Consider the following 20,362-nt stretch of genomic DNA (forward strand, 5'->3'; position numbering starts at 1 on the left):
AGCATAGATAGATTGGCTAGACAGAAGCACCTTTTCAGAGTGAAGAAATACTTCAGTCACCATGCCCATTCAGTAGTCAAAATGTAGAAAATGCAGTGGAAGTATGAGCACCAAAAAGATCAAGATGTAAGGCAGAGGGTTGGGATAGTTACATGGCAGTTATTGTGTTTGACACTTGTCGGCAGTCATTTGTTATTTTTATTTCATTTGCAGTTTTACCTACACATTTTTATTGCAGCTTTTATATCCCTAAAAAGTACCAAAGCATCTCTCAATACTCCCACATCCACACTACTTCTTTTCATTCTGCATATATCTATTGAGGCCCCTTATGTCTTTTAATCCTCCTCATACTTCAATATGAACTCAGACTAAACATCTCCAAATGCCACAGCTCTTACTGTCAGCACACATCACTAAATATGCCACTCCTCCTTCAGTTACTAAGGGCTACCCTTCCTTTTCACCAATCAACACTGTCTTAGACCCAAGGGCTACTTCTGTACCTGCTCAAGATATTAGAGCACACATCACTACTGATGTCGCTGCTATTTCTCTTAATGCTGTTCATCATACCACTAGCATACTTTGCTCTCTACTTACAGCTGACAACAATCACATTAATATATTTTTAGCTGATGGTAACAATCTCATGGGCAGACACTGAGCTCTTCCAATTAATTTTTGGATCAGATTCCCCTGATGTTGAATCACATAACTGCATGTGGCATCATTATTGGTTCAGCATTGCTTGCTCCCTGGGCTGCACCTCTGTGCTACCAAGAAAGATTGTTATACCAACAACATTGGGGGTGATTCTAACCCTGGCGGTCGGTGATAAAGCGGCGGCCAACCCGCCAACAGGCCGGCGGTCCAAAAAACGGAATTCTGACCCTGGCGGGAACCGCTAACAGAGACCGCCACATTAACACTCCGACCGCCACGGCGGTAGAGACAAACAGACAGGCGGCAGACAATGTACCGCCCACCCTATCACAACTCACCAATCCGCCACCTTTTCTGGGGCGGGAGCACCGCCGATAAAAACACGGCGGAAACAGACTACGAACGGGAAAACGCTCACCTCTACGCACTCCACGAGGACGGAGGACAGCATGGAGCCCGAATTAAACATCCTACCTGCTCATCTACCACGAGTAAGAACTCCGGCGCAGACGACAACGGTGAGTACTGCACCTACAACACAGGGGAGGGGGGAGGAGGAAAGCTTACGGCACACACATATGCGACCCCCACCCTCCCCCAAACTATGTACACACCAATGCAGAGCAACAAGTCACAGTGACACCACCCAAACCCCCGTGAAAAATGCAAAGACATAATTTAATTGAGAATCAAAATTTATGTAAAAATAGCCTCTGATAAGTCATGGTCAAATAGCAATAAAAATATTAATAAAATCAAATAAATAATCTCTTCAATCGAGAAACCGAGGCAATTAGTCCTGCACAGTTAATGACATTCTAAGTGTCCGTGGGCCAAAGTGTATCATCACAAGGGCAAAGCCCACACAGGAGACCTGAGTCCTTTGGAGAGAACACTGCAGGGGCATCTGATGACAAAACTACAGGCACCTCAGGGGGAAGCCACATGAGTCCATGACGCCAGATCCACGAAGGGGCCACCATGCCTGGCTTGCCCACCGTGCCATCCTGGGGAGTGCAAAGCCACAGTCTCTCAATGTCTCTACAGTGGGTGGCTTGCCCACCGTGCCATCCTGGGGAGTGCAAAGCCACAGTCCATCAGGTGAATAACAGTCTCCACTGGTCAAGGAGGAGGCATGGGTGGGCACAGTGAACAGTAATTTCGACACAGATCCGGCACTGTCATTGTGCCAGTGGTGCTTGACAGGAAGGGCCCAGCGGAGCGGTGCTTGAGACGGCGGTGCCCAGCGGAGCGGTGCTTGAGATGAAGGGCCCAGCGGAGCGGTGCTTGAGACGGCGGTGCCCAGCGGAGCGGTGCTTGACAGGAAGGGCCCAGCGGAGCAGTGCTTGAGACGGCGGTGCCCAGCGGAGCGGTGCTTGACAGGAAGGGCCCAGCGGAGCGGTGCTTGAGACGGCGGTGCCCTGTTCAGAGGTGCTCTTCTGCACGGCAAGGCCCTGTTCAGCGGTGCTCTTCTGCACGGCAGGGCCCTGTTCAGCGGTGCTCTTCTGCACGGCGGGGCCCTCTTCAGCGGTGCTCTTCTGCACGGCGGGGCCCTGTTCAGCGGTGCTTGTCCAGTAATTCAAGGGAGCCAGACCTGGCCTGGACTCCCTGCTCATTCGCCCTCCGACCGTGCAGTTGCAGGACCCTTCGGTGATGGAGTCCTGGGCCCTTTGGTGTCCTCCCTTACAGCCGGGATGGGGCTTGTGGGGCCCTCCTGCTCCACGCTCCTGCTGGCTGACTTCTCCGCCCTGCTGCCCTTTCGCTCCTTAGAAGACGCTCTCTGGCCCTTGCCTCCCCTGGATGTTGTGGCAGGTGAAGTGGCCGTACTTTGGTCCTTGGGGGCAGCCGTGTCAGTCCTCTCACGGCGGCCCTTGACTTTCCGGGTCCTCTTGCCTGGGGGGGGGGCTGGATGTGTCCTTGCTGCTGATGGAAGTGTCACTGCTGCCAAAGGGTGGACTCCAGAACCCATGCACCACAGTGACACTCGAAGCTGGGCTGGTGGTGGCTGAGGTGCTCTTGGGACTCTTTGCAGATGGAGGGGGTGGGTCAGGGGAGGGAAAGAGGTTAAGATTGGAGAGGTAAACCTTTTTTGGACCAAGGTAAAGGGTGGGAGTAGTGGTGATGGGAGTGGAGGAAGAGGATGTGGTTGTAGGTGAGTCAGGTGTGCTGTCTTTGGGTGCAGGTGATTGTGACGTGGGCTGTCGTGAAGTGGATGGCTGTTGGGTGGGTGGCTGCCTGCGTTTGTGTGTCTTGGAAGAGGGGGTGACAGACACAGTGGGAGAGGACACAGGGGACGTGTAAATGGCAGTGGGGGTGGTGACTGCACGTGTGCGGACTGTACTGGAGGGTGTGCTGGTGATGGAAGCACTGGCTGATGGTGGTGTGCATGCAGGTGTGAGTGTAGACGTCACAGGGAGGGAGGAGGGAGACGAGGAGGAGGGGGACACAGAGGTGGTAGTGACTGTTGGTATGTCTGCATCTGGGTGTTGCTTGGGTGACTGTTTGTGGGATCTGTGGTGCTTGTGTCTGGATGAGCTGCCCTTGGGTGTTGAGGTGTGTGCAGGCTGGTCTGATGGTGTGGATGGGATAGGCTGAGGAACAGGAGACAGAGACAGGGTGGAGGCAGTTAGAAGAGGGAGGCTGGAAACAGGGACAATGGCTGCCGTCAGTGCTGAGGCCAGAGCTTCGAACGATCGTTGATGGGCAGCCTGACCCGAATGAATGCCCTCCAGGTAGGCATTGCTCCGATGCACCTCCCTTTCTACCCCCTGGATGGCAGTCAAAAGGGTAGTCTGCCCAACAATGATGGTCTGAAGGAGGTCAATGACCTCCTCACTGAGGGCAGCAGGGGTGACAGGGGCAGGGGCTGAGGTGCCTGGGGCGAAGGAGACGCCCGCCTTCCTGGGCGAGCGGGCACGGAGCGTAGGCTGAGGGGCTGCTGGAAGGGCGGGGCTGGTGCGCTGGGTGGCGGCTGTACCTGTTGAGGCGGGGGGCCCGGATCTTGCCGCCACCACTAGGGAGCTCCCATCCGAGGACGTGTCGGTGTCGCTGGTGTCACCACCGGTCCCCGTTGTGGTGCTCCCCTCGCCCTCCGCATCACTGGTGCCCTCAGTGTCTGTACCATGGCCCACCGGGGCCTTGTGACTTGCAGCTCCCTCGTGCTCCGATGCCAAATCTCCTCCGCCTGATGATGCTAATGCACACATGCATAAGAAGAAAAATAAAAAGGGTGGGGGGAGAAATAAAAACAGGTTGAGTGCATGCATTGTCAACACCGTTGGCGGAGAGGACAGACACAGGAGCCTCATGCACTAAGCCGCGCAATCGGGTACACTACTCAGTACTTCTGACTAGGCCAACAGGTATAGGGACAACAAACGCGCACATAGGTGATGCAGGACCATGGATTGCTGTACTTGGCACCCTACAGAGGTGGGGGGCGGGGGCACAGGGCCATGCCTAAAGGAGAGGGCTACACTACAGAAAGCGCCCTGGCCTAATGACACCCACAACCCTACTCCCCCACCCAGACGCCTCCACTGCGCATAAAGATAGCAGAATGTGCTGATACTCACCCCCTTGTGTCTGCTGTGATGTCCTCAAGCGCCCATCCAAATCAGGGTAGGCCACCGCCAGGATCCGGGACATCAGGGGGGTCAGGGTACGACTGGCACCCCTCCTAGGTTGGGAGGCCATCCCCAGCAGTGACTCGGCGGTCTTCCTGGTTCTGCGGCGGATGTCCTCCCACCTCTTGCGGCAGTGGGTGCCCCGTCTGATGTGGACCCCCAGGGCCCGGACTTCCTTGGCGATGGCACGCCAAATGTCGACTTTCTGATGGGCGCTGACCTAGTTGACATGTACAGGGTGGGAAATTAAATTCCATCATTCTTCTGCATGTTAGATGTGAATGCCCCCCCCTCCCCAACTTTGCCATGTGGCACATGCTCTCATCTGTCGTGCGTTGCACTCCTCATTCGCTCCCCACCCCACCAACTTTCATCCACCCCAATCAACACAGGCATGGCCCATTCAACGTGCACCCAGTGTACTTACCTGTTGGTCTGGAGGACCGTAGAGTAGCGCATACTGGGGGAGGACCCCATCCACAAGTTTCTCCAACTCTTCAGACATGAAGGCAGGGGCCCTTTCCCCAGTCGCAGCAGCCATTGTCACTTCCAGACCGAGGTCACAGCAGCACTTGCAGTATAGGTCCTCTCCTGTGGAAGATCAGGTCTCGAGTGATTAATCATGTAGAAAATGGCGGTCACGCCCGCGGCGGTGCATTCCGCGGCGGTGCGTTCCGCGGCGGTGCGTACCGCGACCGCCGGCGCACATCCTCATTGGCTCCTGAAACCCATAGGGTTCAATGTTAACCAATGCGGCTTCGTACAGCGGTCTTCGACCGCCTACCGCCACGGTGTGCCACGCCAGCGCATTGACCTCACATCCCATTGTCCCACTTCACAGGTCAGGCAGCCGCCATTTCAAGGGCCCACATGGCTTAATTTAAACTGCGTCATACAGGCCTAGGCCTTGCATTGCCACACATACACGCCTTTCAATACATAGATAACCGTGTGCTATGCAAGCTGTGGTGAACGTACCTGTGATTTGCTTGACTCCATACTCCATGTTGTCCTTCCTAGGCACCGTCCGCTGGGACTTGCAAGGAGAAAGATGAATCCTCGCGTGTACCGACCGCTGGTGGACCTGTCGACAATGGAAGAACGCCATATTATACTACGATACCGACTTGACCGAGCCACTATACATGAACTGTGTGCCCAGCTGGAGCCAGCCCTGATGTCCCCCATCCGCCAACCCACAGGAATTCCCCCTCTGGTGCAGGTTCTGTCAGTCCTCCATTTTTTGGCAAGTGGGTCTTTTCAGACAACAGTGGCCATGTCATCAGGGATGTCTCAGCCTATGTTTTCTAAGGTTTTGTCCAGAGTGTTGTCTGCCCTGCTGAAACAAATGCGAAGCTACATTGTTTTCCCTGAGGAGGATGATTTGGCCACTGTGAAGGGTGATTTCTATGCCCTTGGACATATCCCCAACATCATTGGTGCCATTGATGGGACCCATGTGGCCTTAGTACCCCCAAAAGACGATGAGCAGGTGTACAGAAACAGGAAAAATGACCATTCTATGAATGTCCAGGTGGTCTGTTTGGCTGACCAGTACATCTCCCATGTAAATGCCAAGTTCCCTGGGTCAGTGCATGACGCGTATGTTATGCGAAATAGCAGCATACCTTATGTGATGGAACAGCTACAGAGACATCGTGTGTGGCTAATAGGTGACTCTGGTTACCCCAACCTGCCTTGGCTATTGACCCCAGTGAGGAATCCCCGGACCAGGGCAGAGGAACGATACAATGAGGCCCATGGGCGAACTAGGAGGATCATAGAAAGAACCTTTGGGCTCCTGAAGGCCAGGTTTAGGTGCCTGCATATGACTGGTGGATCCCTGATGTACTCACCAAAGAAGGTGTGCCAGATCATCGTGGCCTGCTGTATGCTTCACAATCTGGCATTGCGACGTCAGGTGCCTTTCCTGCAGGAGGATGGTCCAGATGGTGGTGTTGAAGCAGCTGTGGAGCCTGTGGAGAGTGAAGAGGAGGAAGACGACGGGGACGACACAGACAACAGGGACACAGTTATCCAACAGTATTTTCAGTAGCACACAGGTAAGAATCACCCACGCCATTTAACATTTCCTGAAAGCCTCCTGCATCTTTACTTTGTGTATTTCCCCTCAGTTCTTTTTAACTGATGTTTGATTTTCCCTTCCCTTTTCAGTGCTGTATGACCCACTGCGTGACTTCTGCTTGGTTAGCACATGGACCAATGCTTATTGACATCGGTATGTTTTCATCACAAAGTTAACTGAACATTATTGATCAGTAATGTGTTATACATTTGTAAATAATACAGGCTGACTCCTGAATGATTTCAGTGCAATGAGTGATTTATTTGTAGTGCTAGATATTGGTCCATGATATTAAAACGGTGAGGGGTGAGGGTGGAGTAATGTCCATGGCAGAGTCCAGTTCTCAGTTTCACAGGTGCATTGTCCATATGCCTGTGGAAGGATGGAGCAGGGGCAGTTCAAGGTTGGACAGGGTGACAATGTGGGACAGTGGGATGACATCAGGGGGTATCTTATGCTGGCGGGTGTCTTGGCATCCTACTCTGTCTTCCTGTGAGATCTCAGGTTCCTCTTGCGGGGTGGTTGTTCTTCAGCAGGAGGTTGGGTTCTGGTGGCCTGTCGTTGTGGTGGGGCCTCCTGTCCACTAGCGCCGGCGGAGGTGGTAGGCTGTTCCTGGTCCTGGCTTGTGACAGGGGCCCTTTGTGGTGCCACATGGTCCCGCAATGTGGTTTCTATCCGGTTGAGGGCCTGGACTATGTTCCCCATAGCGTTGCCGATGTTCCGGAGTTCATTGCTGAACCCCATGTAGCGTTCCTCCTGCTGTGCCTGGATCTCGGTGAACCTGGCCAGTACCGTCGCCATCGTCTCTTGGGAGTGGTGGTATGCTCCCATGATGGTGGTGAGGGCCTCTTGGAGAGTGGGTTCCCTGGGCCTGTCCTCCCCCCCCTGTCGCACAGCAGCCCTCCCAGTTGCCCTGTTTCCCCGGGCCTCTGTCCCCTGGACGGTGTGCCCACTACCACTGCCCCCAGGTCCCTGTTGTTGTTGGGGTGTTGGGTCAGCCTGGGTGCCCTGTAGTGGCGGACACACCGCTGATTGACGTGTCCTGGAGACAGAGGCATGGGCCCGCTGGGTGGGAGCTGTGCTGGTGTTCCCAGAGGGGGTTGGGTCTGCTGTGGCCTGTGTCTGTGTGTGGGGAACCCACTGTCCAGAGGTCCCTGATGGTCTGGGCTGGTCATCAGGTTCTAGGTCGACAGAGCTGCTGTCCTCACTGGGGGCCTGTTCTGGGGGTGGGATGGACAAATCTGGACCCTCCGTGGCGGTGTGTTGGCGTTCGGGCCCTGCAGGGGTAAAATAGTGTGGTTATTGTTTTTGTGTGTGCCATGGCGTGCATTTTGAGTGCCCTTGTACCCCAGTGCTGGCATTCCCTTGTGGGAGGTGTTGTGAGGGTGGTTGGGGGGGGGTGTATGGGTATGTGCAATGGTCATGCTTTGGTGATGGCTGTCTATGGTTTGTGTTGGCATTCAGGGATTGGTTTTGGGTTGGGTGGGTTGTGCTGGTGAGACATTGGCAGGGAGGATGTGTGCTGGGGAGTTGGGGGTGAGGGTGGGGGTGTGGGTTGGCATGCTGGTGGTTGGGGGGGGGTGAAGTAGTTGAGATTCGACTTACCAGAGTCCATTCCTCCGTGTACTCCAGCGAGGCCATCAGGATGCAGGATGTTTACTACCTCTTGCTCCCATGCTGTGAATTGGGGTGGAGTGGGTGGGGGTCCACCGCCAGTCTTCTGCACAGCGATGTTGTGCCTTGACACCATCGAGCGCACCTTCCCCCGTAGGTCGTTCCATCGCTTTCGGATGTCTTCCCGATTTCTGGGATGCTGTCCCACAGCGTTGACCCTGTCTACGATCCTTTGCCATAGCTCAGCCTTCCTTGCTATAGTGGTGTGCTGCACCTGTGTGCCGAAGAGCTGGGGCTCTACCCTTATAATTTCCTCCACCATGACCCTGAGTTCTTGGTCCGAGAACCTGGGGTGTCTTTGGGGTGCCATGGGGTGGTGTGGATGAGGTGTGGGGTGGTGTTTGTGGTGATGTGCGTGGTGATGTGTGGTGATGTGTGCGTAGATGAGGTGTGGGTGATGATGTTATGTTCCTGTGTGTGTTGTGCTTTGCGTTCCCTGTGCTCTTTCTCAGTGTATTGCGCCTTCTCTCAGTAATTGTGGTTGTAGGGGTTTGTGGGTGAAGTGGGTGTGTGTTTTATAGTTAATTGGGTGTGTGGGAGTGTTGTGTGTATGTGTATCAGGTGTGTGTATTTCAAATTGTCCAATGTGGCTGTGTTTTGTATGGGTGTGTGTATTTTGAGCGCGGCGCTGTGTACCGCCAATGGAATACCGCGGTTGAAAGACCGCCGTGTGGATTCGTGGGTCAGAATGGCATGGGCGTGTTTGTGTTGGTGTGGCGGTGGAGGTTTGGTCATCTCCAGTTTATCGCTGCCCGCTGATGAGGCGGCCTTCCGTGGATGTCGGTTTTTGGCGGTTTCACAGTTGGTGGTCAGAATGACCGTGGCAGTTTACCGCGGCCGCGGCGGTAGAATGGCGGACTTCTGACCGGCGGTAAGGGTCTTTTACCGCCGAGGTCAGAATCACCCCCATTGACTCTATTATCCAGTTAAAGAAATCAATTAGATTACCTGTCGCAGAACATTTTATCAAGTTGGCTCAGCTACAAGACTCAGTTGCCACTACAGTGACACAAATTTATTTGACACTGTCTCAGAATCCAGATATTAGCACAAAGGAACTGTCCACCACTGCAATCTCTTTTGCACCATCCCCCTTTTATACAATAATTGCACTAGTTCAATATGTTCCAGTACAACCCAAGCCAATCAGTAGCATTTTTGCTGACCCAAATTGTTCACTAGAAACCTAAGACAAATAAATCATCTCTCCCCAACCTCAAGACCCCGTAAGCCTCAACAATATCCAGATATGCCTAACCACAATGAAGAACTCTTGTGTGGACATGACATAACACAATATCAAGAATCTAGAGGCCAAAGCACACCAGAAAAAAACCCTACCTTGACTGCACCATTACAAATTACCAATCTGCAGTTGCTAATCTGGCTGCTTTCATAGCAATACTTTGTAAAAAAAAGAAAAAAGACATAGACATTGCGGCTCTCACCAAGATACCAGATTCTATGCAACGGCAGTTCCTCTAAAAAAGAGGATAAAGGGGTATCTGTCCTCTACAGAGGTCCCCTTCTGTGTAACATAATTAGGATATATGCATTCTCCTGCTTTGAATATCTTATCCCTGAGATCTCCTTGAGTTTGGACAACCCCACTAGCCTAAGCATCATTGACTGCCACTTGATAGGACAAACCCAATAACTGAAGATTTAACATCATTAATTTCAGATCACCTGTAAAAGCCTCTTGAGAGTACTTTCATAGGAGACCAAAACATATATACCGACATACATCACATTTTGGGAATTTATAATCTGAAATTAGGTTTGGGCACAAAAAGGGAAAGAGCATCCCTAGGATAGCTGATGGCACACTCCAGCTATTTGAGAAAGCTTTTCTTACTAGATCTAGTAACTGTTGTCATACATTTTATGACAACATTCTGGCATTCACAATGTGAATAGACAAGTTACTTACATAGCCTGAATCTTACCCTGCTAATAGGCTAAACTGTATAAAACATGTAACACCTCCTCTAAACATTCAATTACACCCTTCAGAGTCTCCACGGCTAAATGTTACCCTCACTTTAAATCTGTTGGTAGAACTGTAGATGGACAACAACACAATTGTCAAATATATTTCCAACAGCATCCAGATAAATCTGATAATGGACAAATATCATCCATACACTAACCACATGTTAATCTGAGGTTGATGCATAGAGGGAATTTATTAAACTGAAAATGACCACTCATTTGTGATCCCTTCTCTAAAATCCAATTACAAAATGTCACTGGAATGGGTAGAAGATATGAATGCTGTAGGTATATTTGTCATTTTAATAGTGGCCTCTACCAAATCCCAAGACACCTCCCTTGACTCCAAAGTGAACTTGAAGCACAAGTCAAAGCCAGAGCTTGTCAAATCCAGAGCTAAACCAGTAAACTACCAGCTGAGGATCATTACAAATGTCACTAAATGGGGCAACTATCAACTTAAAATCATTACAAATATCAGGAACTTCTTCCCGAAATCAGACTTGAATACTACTGGGCAATCAACAGTGATTTTACAGATTGAATGTAGGAATGCCTTACTTATTGTTTACCTTAGACCTATATTACACACTGCTGCTCGATGGATTTCTGGTAGCAAGAAAAACAAGGTTTGACAACCTTAAAATGACTACCCCCTGAGGCTCGCAGTATATGTAACATACATTTTATTACCTATAAGACATAGGACCAGATGTATCATTTTAATAAATTGTGATTACCTAATTGAGATTCCCTGTGAATCACAATTAGGTAATCGCTATTCTAATGTAAATCTAAATTTCTAATTCTAATGTAAATCTAAATTTTAACTCCCCAAGTGCTTACCCTTTAGGGAGTAATACCTCTGATTACGAGTTTGCCTAAAGAAAGAGGCATTAAGTGTGGAAACAGGTATGCTTATCACACGTATTTCATATGTAGCAGTGATTCTTGGTAATTTGCCACCAAGAATATTTTGGCAGTTTTGACCTGACGAAAAGTGTCAGAGAAAACTGCAGAGATGCAGCAGTTTTTACTACAAAACTTATCATTCTGATCCCTGTATAAACCCCTTTTTGTGCAATGATTAAAATTAACCACCCCACTGTGAATCAGGGTGTCTTACTCTCTCTGTCCTGGAGAGCATAAAAAGTGAAGGGTGGCAAAACTTTGCATGCTTTGATAATTATTAAGTCATGGACAGCAAATTTGAGCAAGTCTTGCAATAACCAATTGATGGGCAACATTTGGGGAATGTCCGGTAAATTACTATGTGATGGTTGAAATGTCATAGCATGCCCTGAAGGAAGCTGCTGAATGGTAGGGGGTACATATAAGCAGACATTGTTGATTTATAAGCAATTTGTTATCTATCAGGACATATATGGACTACTGAGTGATTGGCATGGTGTAGAAGGTGGCAGCTTGACTAAACGTTTAGTATTAGATGGCACAATAAGGGCCAATATAAGAAGTTCATGCAGAAACTTAAAAGTTACATTCATTTAAAAGTGGGATATGCATATTTTACAACCTCCTTTTCATGTGTTGAAATTCATGTCTAAAAGCACCCACATGAAGAAACAAGAGATGAAAGCTGCCTGTGCAGCATAACAGGCTGGAAATAAGAGGACCAGATGAGACTAGCAGTTTTTAAATTAAATGATTCTAAAAAGTGCCTAGTGAAAGATTAGAATAAGATGAAGCTAAAACCTCTCTAGGGCCCATATCTCATGAATGGGTGGGAAATTAGTAGACTAGATGGGACTTAAAGGCTCTACCTGCTGCACATTCCATGTTTCTCTGGGCTATCCCTGACTTCTGTGGGCCTGTCATGCACAGATGATTACAAAGTAATCATGACATAGCAGATAACATATAATGGATTATTTCATCTTGTTCTTCAAAAAATAAATGTGTGTATAAATAAATATATATATATATATATATATATATATATATATATATATATATATATATATAAAACACTCCACTTGTGGTGTTCCCTTTCGGCACCTGAACGTCAACGGTGCTATTCCTCATCCGCACGCCATCGCGTATTATATTACACACTTCTCTTCCGTGGATATAGGAAAAAGGCAGCACTCCACAGCCATAACGAATTCAATCATGTTTATTCACCTACAGGTGAATAAACATGATTGAATTCGTTATGGCTGTGGAGTGCTGCCTTTTTCCTATATCCACGGAAGAGAAGTGTGTAATATATATATATATATATATACTTTTATATGTGGGCAGTAAGATGGTTATTTTCTTTACTGTCTGTTAAAGACGAATGTTCATACATTTTGTCTCACAGATAAATAATTGACAATTTTTTTGGCAGGAGGATCACTATATTACAGTCAAAATATTTACCTACAAACTCATCAAGATAAGTAGGTTTGTTGTTACAAATAGTAAAGCTATACCTGAATTTAAAAGTTTACCGCCATGAAATAGTGTTAGATGATTTAGTGGATGCAGCATTTTTGTAAGTTGATAATTTAGCGGCAACGTAGTGGCACACAGCCATTTCCTTTGATTTAGATAACAATATTTGAATACTGCCACCAATGCAATAACATCTGACTCAAATAAATTGCTTCTGATTATCATTGGATAATAACATGATGTGTGTGACTATTACTTAGGATTCAGAATATAAGGTTGAAATGATTATAAATTCACTAGGCACAATAGGCTGTTATCTCTTTATTTGTTCCACTTTTGTCTCAATCACATTTTGACCATTTACTTTTAAGCATTAATAATAGTTGTGTATTGTTTATACAAAAATTAAAATAAAACGTGGACAAACATATTTATAACATTTGCACTTGTGAAGCAAGCAGCCATTTATGGCATTATGTAGTTTATGAAAGTTTTACAAAATGTTTGTTGTTTCCTATTTCTGTGCTTTCATTTGTAGATAAATTTATGTGATAGGATAGCAAACTTTCATTAGCCTGCACTTCCATTTTCATCTTGCAGAGAGCTGGTTCCGTGCAAAAGACCTTTGAAGTGGGACATGATGATTGAGAGTGACTTTGAAATTGTTGACTAGTTTTCATGGTATCTGAATTGATAAGCATTTTGACAGCATCTTTCAACAAATACCAACTTTTGAAACTGCTGCTGTTTGAACACTACCTAGGATCCAATTTATAATTTGGAGGATGACATACTTCATCACAAAAGTGACAGGTATCCTGTCTGCCGTATTGCACATATATTTTATCCTATGGAACTTAATAATGTAATGGACAATCTGTGACATTTGGGGTGGATTATTCCACCTGGCAAACTCCAAATCAAGCCCTTAGTCTCTACCAGTGCCCCATTCCATGAGAACAGAAGGTGCCATATTAGTAATGTGTTGAAGAGGCAAACTCCATCCCTGAAGCATGACCCACAGTTCTCTCACTTAATCAGCCACAAAGCCACCTCAAAGACCATAATCCCTCTATTAGGCTATGCCATATGTTTATGGTCATTGCATATTTCAACAAGAGGTCTCCTCATGAAGGTGTTGTTTCTAAATGTTTTTGGAAGAGAAAGGGACCTATTACATTATTTGTTAATATTCCATCAATTATAGTTGTACTCATACAGTGGAATACTTTATGTATGAATGCACACTAGTAAAAGGAGTTGTTTCTGTTCAAGGCCAGAGAAAGTACTTGTTCCATATCTGAAGGAACTTACATTGTACAAAACCTAATACACAAACCACAATGAACTGACTTCATAGGTCCAATGAAAGGTTTTTCCCATTACACGGCCAACAACTGCCCAACTATTGAATTTGAAGGGCTCCAAATTTGTTTTACTGAAACATAGATCTGCCATGATTGTCTTTAACAGAAATGTACAAAACAATACCCTACTGCATGCTACCTTATGAAGTCAGTTATATAATCATCAGTAATAAAATCACATACCTTATGGATAGTGGGAGGGCATGATTCCTGGGTCCACACAGCATTAACACACTCAATTTTCCTTTTACAGAGATTATTGCACCACCCGCAATTCATGAATGGGGGTGCTGAAAAGCACTGGCCACATGATGTAAAGTGATCACACCCAGGACCATTCAAGGGCACCTTAGATATCTGTTGGGAAGAGCAACAATAAAGAACTGTAAGCACAATTGAAGATTTCATGAATATGAAGGTTTGTAAACTTACTAATTACTGTTGATGAATGTTCAGCAAAACAACTGTAAGTCAATAGTACAGTATTACAGACCAAAGTATTGTTCTAATTCAGTTTAAACTACCAAATGTATCATTCAAATGTAGCTTATGTGGTATCTATGTACTTCTTTCTTAGGGACATACAGAGCAAAAACATTCAAAAATGCTCCAGATAGAAAACATAATGTATGAGAAGAGCTGCGAAATTTCTTTTGGACCCAGAAGGCATCATGCAGATTTTCAACCCAATTTCACAGTAAAACAATAATCTTTCATTCACTGCTGGTGTGTTGAATTACTGCTTTAAAAAGGGCATACTTTTCCCTGTTCTCTAGGTTATATATATTATAAAGGCTTCAGCCATTTCAGTTCAGTATCAGGTCTCCTTTTTCTAGCAAGTATTGAACATTCTGAGAGTAGGCAACTCAAACAACACACTCATGACAACAACCTACAGGTCTTTACATATTTTAGATAACAGTAACTCTTGTTTGGTTATTCTCTTGGACCTGTCTGTTGCATTCAGCACAGTTAACCACAAGACACAGAGTTAACCCTAGAAAAATGCAAGGATAAAGGAGGCAACATCTTTACTTGGTTTACCTGACACAATACGGATGCTTCTCAACAAATGAAATTAGGGAAAAAAAATGGGAAAGCAATAAAATACTGCTTTTCATCAACATGCAAAATGAATGCAACCATGCCAGAAGTGAGACCTGGAACTATCTTCAGTTAAAGATGGGCTTTTAGTCACCATTGCTGGGAATGAAAAGCTGTATTTTAAGTCACTTGAATTTATACATTTGATTTCAAGTGAAGAGTGGGAGAAAATAAAAATGTCCTGCTTTTATGTGCACTAGTTCAAGAATGTAATTTGGTGTTTTAAGAAGATGTTGGAAAACTAAATGTATCTAATTATAATAATTCTGGGAAATGATCTTCGTTTCATTCAAAACGTTTCTTTCTGTCGGACTTACCTTCAATCTTTAATTATTTGGTAGAAAATAATTTTGCAAGTGTATTAGTTGTCCTCATAGCATCAAAAGGTACATTTGAAAGCCAATGCTCAAAGCAGGTGATGTAAGATGTAAAATGCTCACAGTGCATCTTCAAACGTTTAATGAGTGTAGTTCACCAAGAAACACATTTTAACAGTATGAAATTGAACACAGACATACAACTCCAGATTTGTAACCCATTTTAAAGTTGAAAAAGCTTCCTTCCTTTGGTATTTGTACCAAATTGTGTAGACTCTGGATTGCAAAAAGTATATAAATGCAAAAGGACTTGCCTAAGGGACTATCACTCTTCAAAATGTTATGATATGTTATCTTATGTTATGTGTATGTTTGTAGAGCATGCGATCATTCGAGAGGGTATCATGGTGAAGAGCAGGCCTGTGTACTTAGGCCCACCTTTATCTGAAGAGCAAGATCAAAGCTATACCTAACTAGGTAAGTTGCTAAAGAAATAATTTCATATTGTCTCAAAAAGTATGGATCTACCTTCAATGCCATATGATCTGACTGTTTGGATACCTATGCATAGATCTATCCTGCACATAATCATGCCCATTATTTGCTCTGTTAAAAATAATGCTTTATATTCTGCACTTCGCTCCCCCATATCCTGATCATGTCATATGTTTCTTGTATTGTAGAATGTGATGCCTTTAGTTTCATATTGTTCAATACACTTTTTCTTGTTTTAAAAATGAAACTTTTTTCAAATCAAGTTCCTCTCTCACAATGAGTCTTAAAGTGGTCTACACTGCCTCCAGCTATCTTTAGACTCCAACTTTAACACCTCTTGCCATTCTCAAATAATTAGGTATTTCCTACTGTTAATATGCTGGTGCCACCCAGCTTTGAGATGATTATGAGCTGTGCAGAGAGGTATCCCCTTGTCAGATACCGCTCCACTCGGTCATGTCTGGTCTGATGTTTCAACACCAGTATTATACTGTAGGGTATGGATATTGCTTTTTTCCAACACTGAAAATGTATTGTAGTTATATGATCTATATCCTTGTCAAATAAGGAGTTCACCACATCACTTTTGTGACCCAGTAGTAACATGGAACGCTGTTCTCATGGGTCCTGATCTATGAGTTTTTGGAAATCAGGACCACTGGACAGCTTCCTGGAACTAGATGTCTTGCTTGTGCCCATGAATTTGACTCTTAAAATCTGTACTAAGCACACTACCTTTGATGAGCTACAAACTACAAAACGTCTGTGTAAGTTATTGTACACCTGGAATTAGCAATAAAATGGTGTTTGGCAATTATCTTACACTTATGAAACTCCCACTCAGGAAAGAGGAGTCCTGTGAATGTCTGTCTTTCTGCACTGATTGCTACAGGTTGTTCCTGCATTCTGGGATGTGCGAGGATTTGGAAAAACCCTACAAATCAAAATCTTAATTCGGGAGGGAATTCAAACTTCCACCCAATTCGAGATTTTTGAGATTCTCAAGATGAGTGTCATAACTAAGGTAAATATTTCTCTCACCTTTCTTCCAGTGATAACAAGGGTATATCCATCCTGTACTGAAGAGCGCTGAATGACTACTTCGGACGAGACTGGATGTGTGTCCAGGAGAAAATCGACATGTGGCTTTGTCTGTCCTGAGCGGGATAATGCAACCTATAAGGAAACAGAAAGAGTTATCCAATGTTTTCCATTTTTTGTTTAGTTGAATTTACAGCTGCTATAAACCAGTTTAAAGAAATGTGGCTTCCACAATACTGGTCTCCTATCCAACTTAAAATTCTATTTTCATGCACATCCAACATGCTCAGGTACCTTCAAAATATACTCTACCATTGGCAAAACTGTGTGGGAAAACGCGTCCCAAAAAGGGGCCTTGTGAAGTACGTTTCCATGTACATGTGATGAACCTAACATAAAAATGGCAGTCAGGAGGCTGTGAAGTGGCCTTGGCAGTATGTTGGACCACAACAAATCAACTAAAGAGATAGATAGCTAAATACATATGTATATGTCTACATAAACAAATAAATAAATAAACAAGGCGAAATGCTGGTGTACAACCATTTGTAAATCATATTTTGAATGTATACACGACACAACCTACATTCACAGATCCAAATAAACCATAAAGTTTGTGCCTGGACACTTCAATCGTCCTTCTAATTGCATTGCATGAATTTGGAAAACATGTCCATTTACCAACCTGCTTATGCTTATAGGTAATTCTTCCCAAACCACTCACAAAAGGTGAGACAAAAAGGATGAGACGAAAAACAAAGGTTTTTGTTGAGATAAAATACTTATAATCTTTCAGCTTGAGCTTGCTATATAAGTTTACATTTAGGTGTCAGCACAGTCTTCGGAAAGAACTAAACAAGTCACAGAAAATAGAACATCACCGCCTTAAATTAAAAACACCCAAAATGAGGAGATTCACAATTGGTTTAATAGGCTGCATTGATATATTAATGTAGGGCGTGCTGACTGGATGGGTGGTTGTGGTGCATAAACATTGTCATTCATTTTGAAAAAACACAAAGTGACAATGCATTCATTTTTTACTCCTATTGTTTGAGTTATTTTGAGGAAGCTATTTTGTTAGAAGTGCTAATATTTCAAATTCCACAAAGACAGCTTTGCTCAAGAGAAAAAATCGAGTAGTCAGAGATGTGGGGTTGAACCCTATGTTTCATGCTAAGCGACAAGACACAAAAAGGTTTGCTTCAAATTACACAAGAGAAATACAAGCAAAAGCAGCAGTGAATACAAGCTAAGGCTTTAGTGCCAGTAGTCAGATTTTATATGGATGTAATGTAATGTAAATTAAAGGATGGGTGGTGCACTGAGTAGTGTATGGAACCAGGAGTGCTCACAGTTTTTGGGAGATGGGCATATCAACTATCCCCAATCAGTAATGCACTGCCTACGGGGTAATTGGCAGACTGAATGATAGGCCCTCAACTCTGAAAAGTCAGTAGTGGGGAGGTTGTAGGCAGAGATAGTAATGGCACATCAGCAAAACCTATAGTGATAACAGATTAGAATTACTGGTTAGGACACATTAGAAGCAAAAACATATAATAAATAAAATTGGATGATATTTTGTATTCTCTTCGTTTTAAAGACAAAAAACTATTTTGAAATTTGGTTTCTGGGGCCAAACTCTGGCCAATGGAGCAGAGTGGAAGGGAAACGGTACGAAAAGAAAAAAATCACAAGGTAGGCATGTGCAATGGACAGCACAGTAGCGAATGAGTGTCACCAGTAAAGAAAACGAAAAAGAGACACCTTCTTCAACTTAAAAAAAAATGGAAAACATCAATTTTCATTTTTTAACACCCAAGAGATTTTACTCTCAAACGTATAAAGTGTTATATGCTATTTTCAGAACACCTTTCCCACAAATGTTTATGTTACATGTGAGACATTTATCATTTGCATTGGTTAGGATTCACTGTTCTATCATTTCCCACTCGACGGACCTGCACTTCAGCATGCCACCTCTCCTCTGATTCATGGGTGCTGTAGATGCCTCCTCTCCTTAATATGTGCTGGATAGATTTATTTGAAAATGGGGTAATAAACGACCGGCAATTAATGTTTTGCCCAATCACGGGGTCAATGTCAAGGCCTTATGACAACTTTTCACATTTTGTTGTCTGCAATTGTTTTGAGTACATGTTTTGACTTTATCTTTGACCATGCACAGTGCTCTGCTGCTTTTGGGCTAGGTGTGTGCTATACAAATACCATGGACATACATACGTTGTTTTCTGTTACCTGTAACAGTGCATCAATGGGGTAGTGCAAGTACACCAAATGAGCACCTTGTGCAAGAGCCATAATGTGCATGATTTACTTCCAGCCATATTCCTGCTCTCTATCATTGGGAGCACCTATAAAGTGCATATCTTGTTCAGACAAATATTGATATTAATGTGACTTTCAACATCCATGTGACAGTCAGTTTCAAACATCCATATTACCCTATTTCCCAATAATTAATCATGCTACATCACGGAATAAGACCTAGGTTCTTACATCTTCCTAGCCCTCTGCCCTTTATTCTCTAGCCCTCTGTGTTAACATCAGAAGGAGACAAAACCTACCTACTGCATTTATAATAATTAATTAGTATCAATCCCCCCTCATTCGTACCTTTCTGCAGAAGTAGCAAAGTTTCCCTTTTACTCTGGGCAACGCACATTGTGGAGAGTTGGTTGATTTAAACAGCATTGGCTTGTAGGATCTTTATTTTGTATGACTGCCCTCAACATCATTGTCTTGTACCCACTTGTGATATTTCCATGTTTCTACCTATTTCCGTTAATGACAATGTAATGTGATGGTATTCTCTTCTTGTATTCTGTAACAATTCGTGTTTAATCAATTAACTGGCACATGTGATCTATTCGTAAAGTTATCTGTATATGACATAATCTGCTGTCATGCTACTTAACCCACAAACGCTGCCATGTCAGCAATTTTATGCTTCTCATTGAATAAGACCTTGTTTCAACCTGCTATATCCTTAAGCCAACCTGCTGTCACTCTTCAGCTCTTTGTGTTAAACTCAAACTGTGACTTCTTCTACACATTACATCTTTTACACTTATGAAAATGAGTTCTGCCTCATTCCTTCTTTTTTGACTTTCATGAACACGTGGTCAACAGCATTGTCTCTTTCCCTTTAATGAGTACTGGAGAAAATTGTAGAAGTACAAAACGATCTTTCGTGCTATTGCTGACTGCACTGTCATAACATATATTAACATGAACATTCATATTTGTAGTCAATTTTGAATGTAGTACAGGTCTTCTACTGAGAAAACATTATTCTTTCAAGTTTTTAGATTTTTGGAAAAAAGTTAAAATTAATAAACAAACTTTGCACCAATTCAATGACTTTATGGTGAAGGGATTACAATATCTTGGTCTCTACTGCGATATTTGCATTGAAGACAATTTTATCAATCTATTTATTTCTTTGAAATATGTGTGAATTATTATATTGTTTATAAAAGTCAGGAAGAACCACATCAATTGAGTTCCGATGTTTAACAAAATAGACCACTAGACTGAATTGAAATATTTATCATTTACAAATGTATG

At 44.5% G+C, this 20,362-nt stretch overlaps 1 protein-coding gene and 1 long non-coding RNA gene across 2 annotated transcripts in view; one reads left to right on the forward strand and one right to left on the reverse strand.

Moving 5' to 3' along the window:
• Positions 1–20,362, reverse strand: part of MET (MET proto-oncogene, receptor tyrosine kinase) — a 412,414-nt gene that overhangs the window by 171,857 nt on the left and 220,195 nt on the right. Inside the window, exons 4-5 of the mRNA XM_069228922.1 lie at positions 16,769–16,903; positions 13,995–14,168 (exon numbers count right to left, since the gene is read on the reverse strand). Of these exons, the coding sequence (XP_069085023.1) occupies positions 13,995–14,168; positions 16,769–16,903 (309 nt within the window). The remainder of the gene's footprint in view (positions 1–13,994; positions 14,169–16,768; positions 16,904–20,362) is intronic.
• LOC138287913 (uncharacterized) lies at positions 14,148–17,261 on the forward strand. Its single transcript, XR_011202299.1, has 3 exons — positions 14,148–14,229; positions 15,611–15,709; positions 16,780–17,261. It is a non-coding gene; the product is annotated as an uncharacterized lncRNA (long non-coding RNA).

This window comes from Pleurodeles waltl, chromosome 4_1 (genome assembly GCF_031143425.1).
Source record: "Pleurodeles waltl isolate 20211129_DDA chromosome 4_1, aPleWal1.hap1.20221129, whole genome shotgun sequence".
Lineage (NCBI taxonomy): Eukaryota > Metazoa > Chordata > Amphibia > Caudata > Salamandridae > Pleurodeles > Pleurodeles waltl.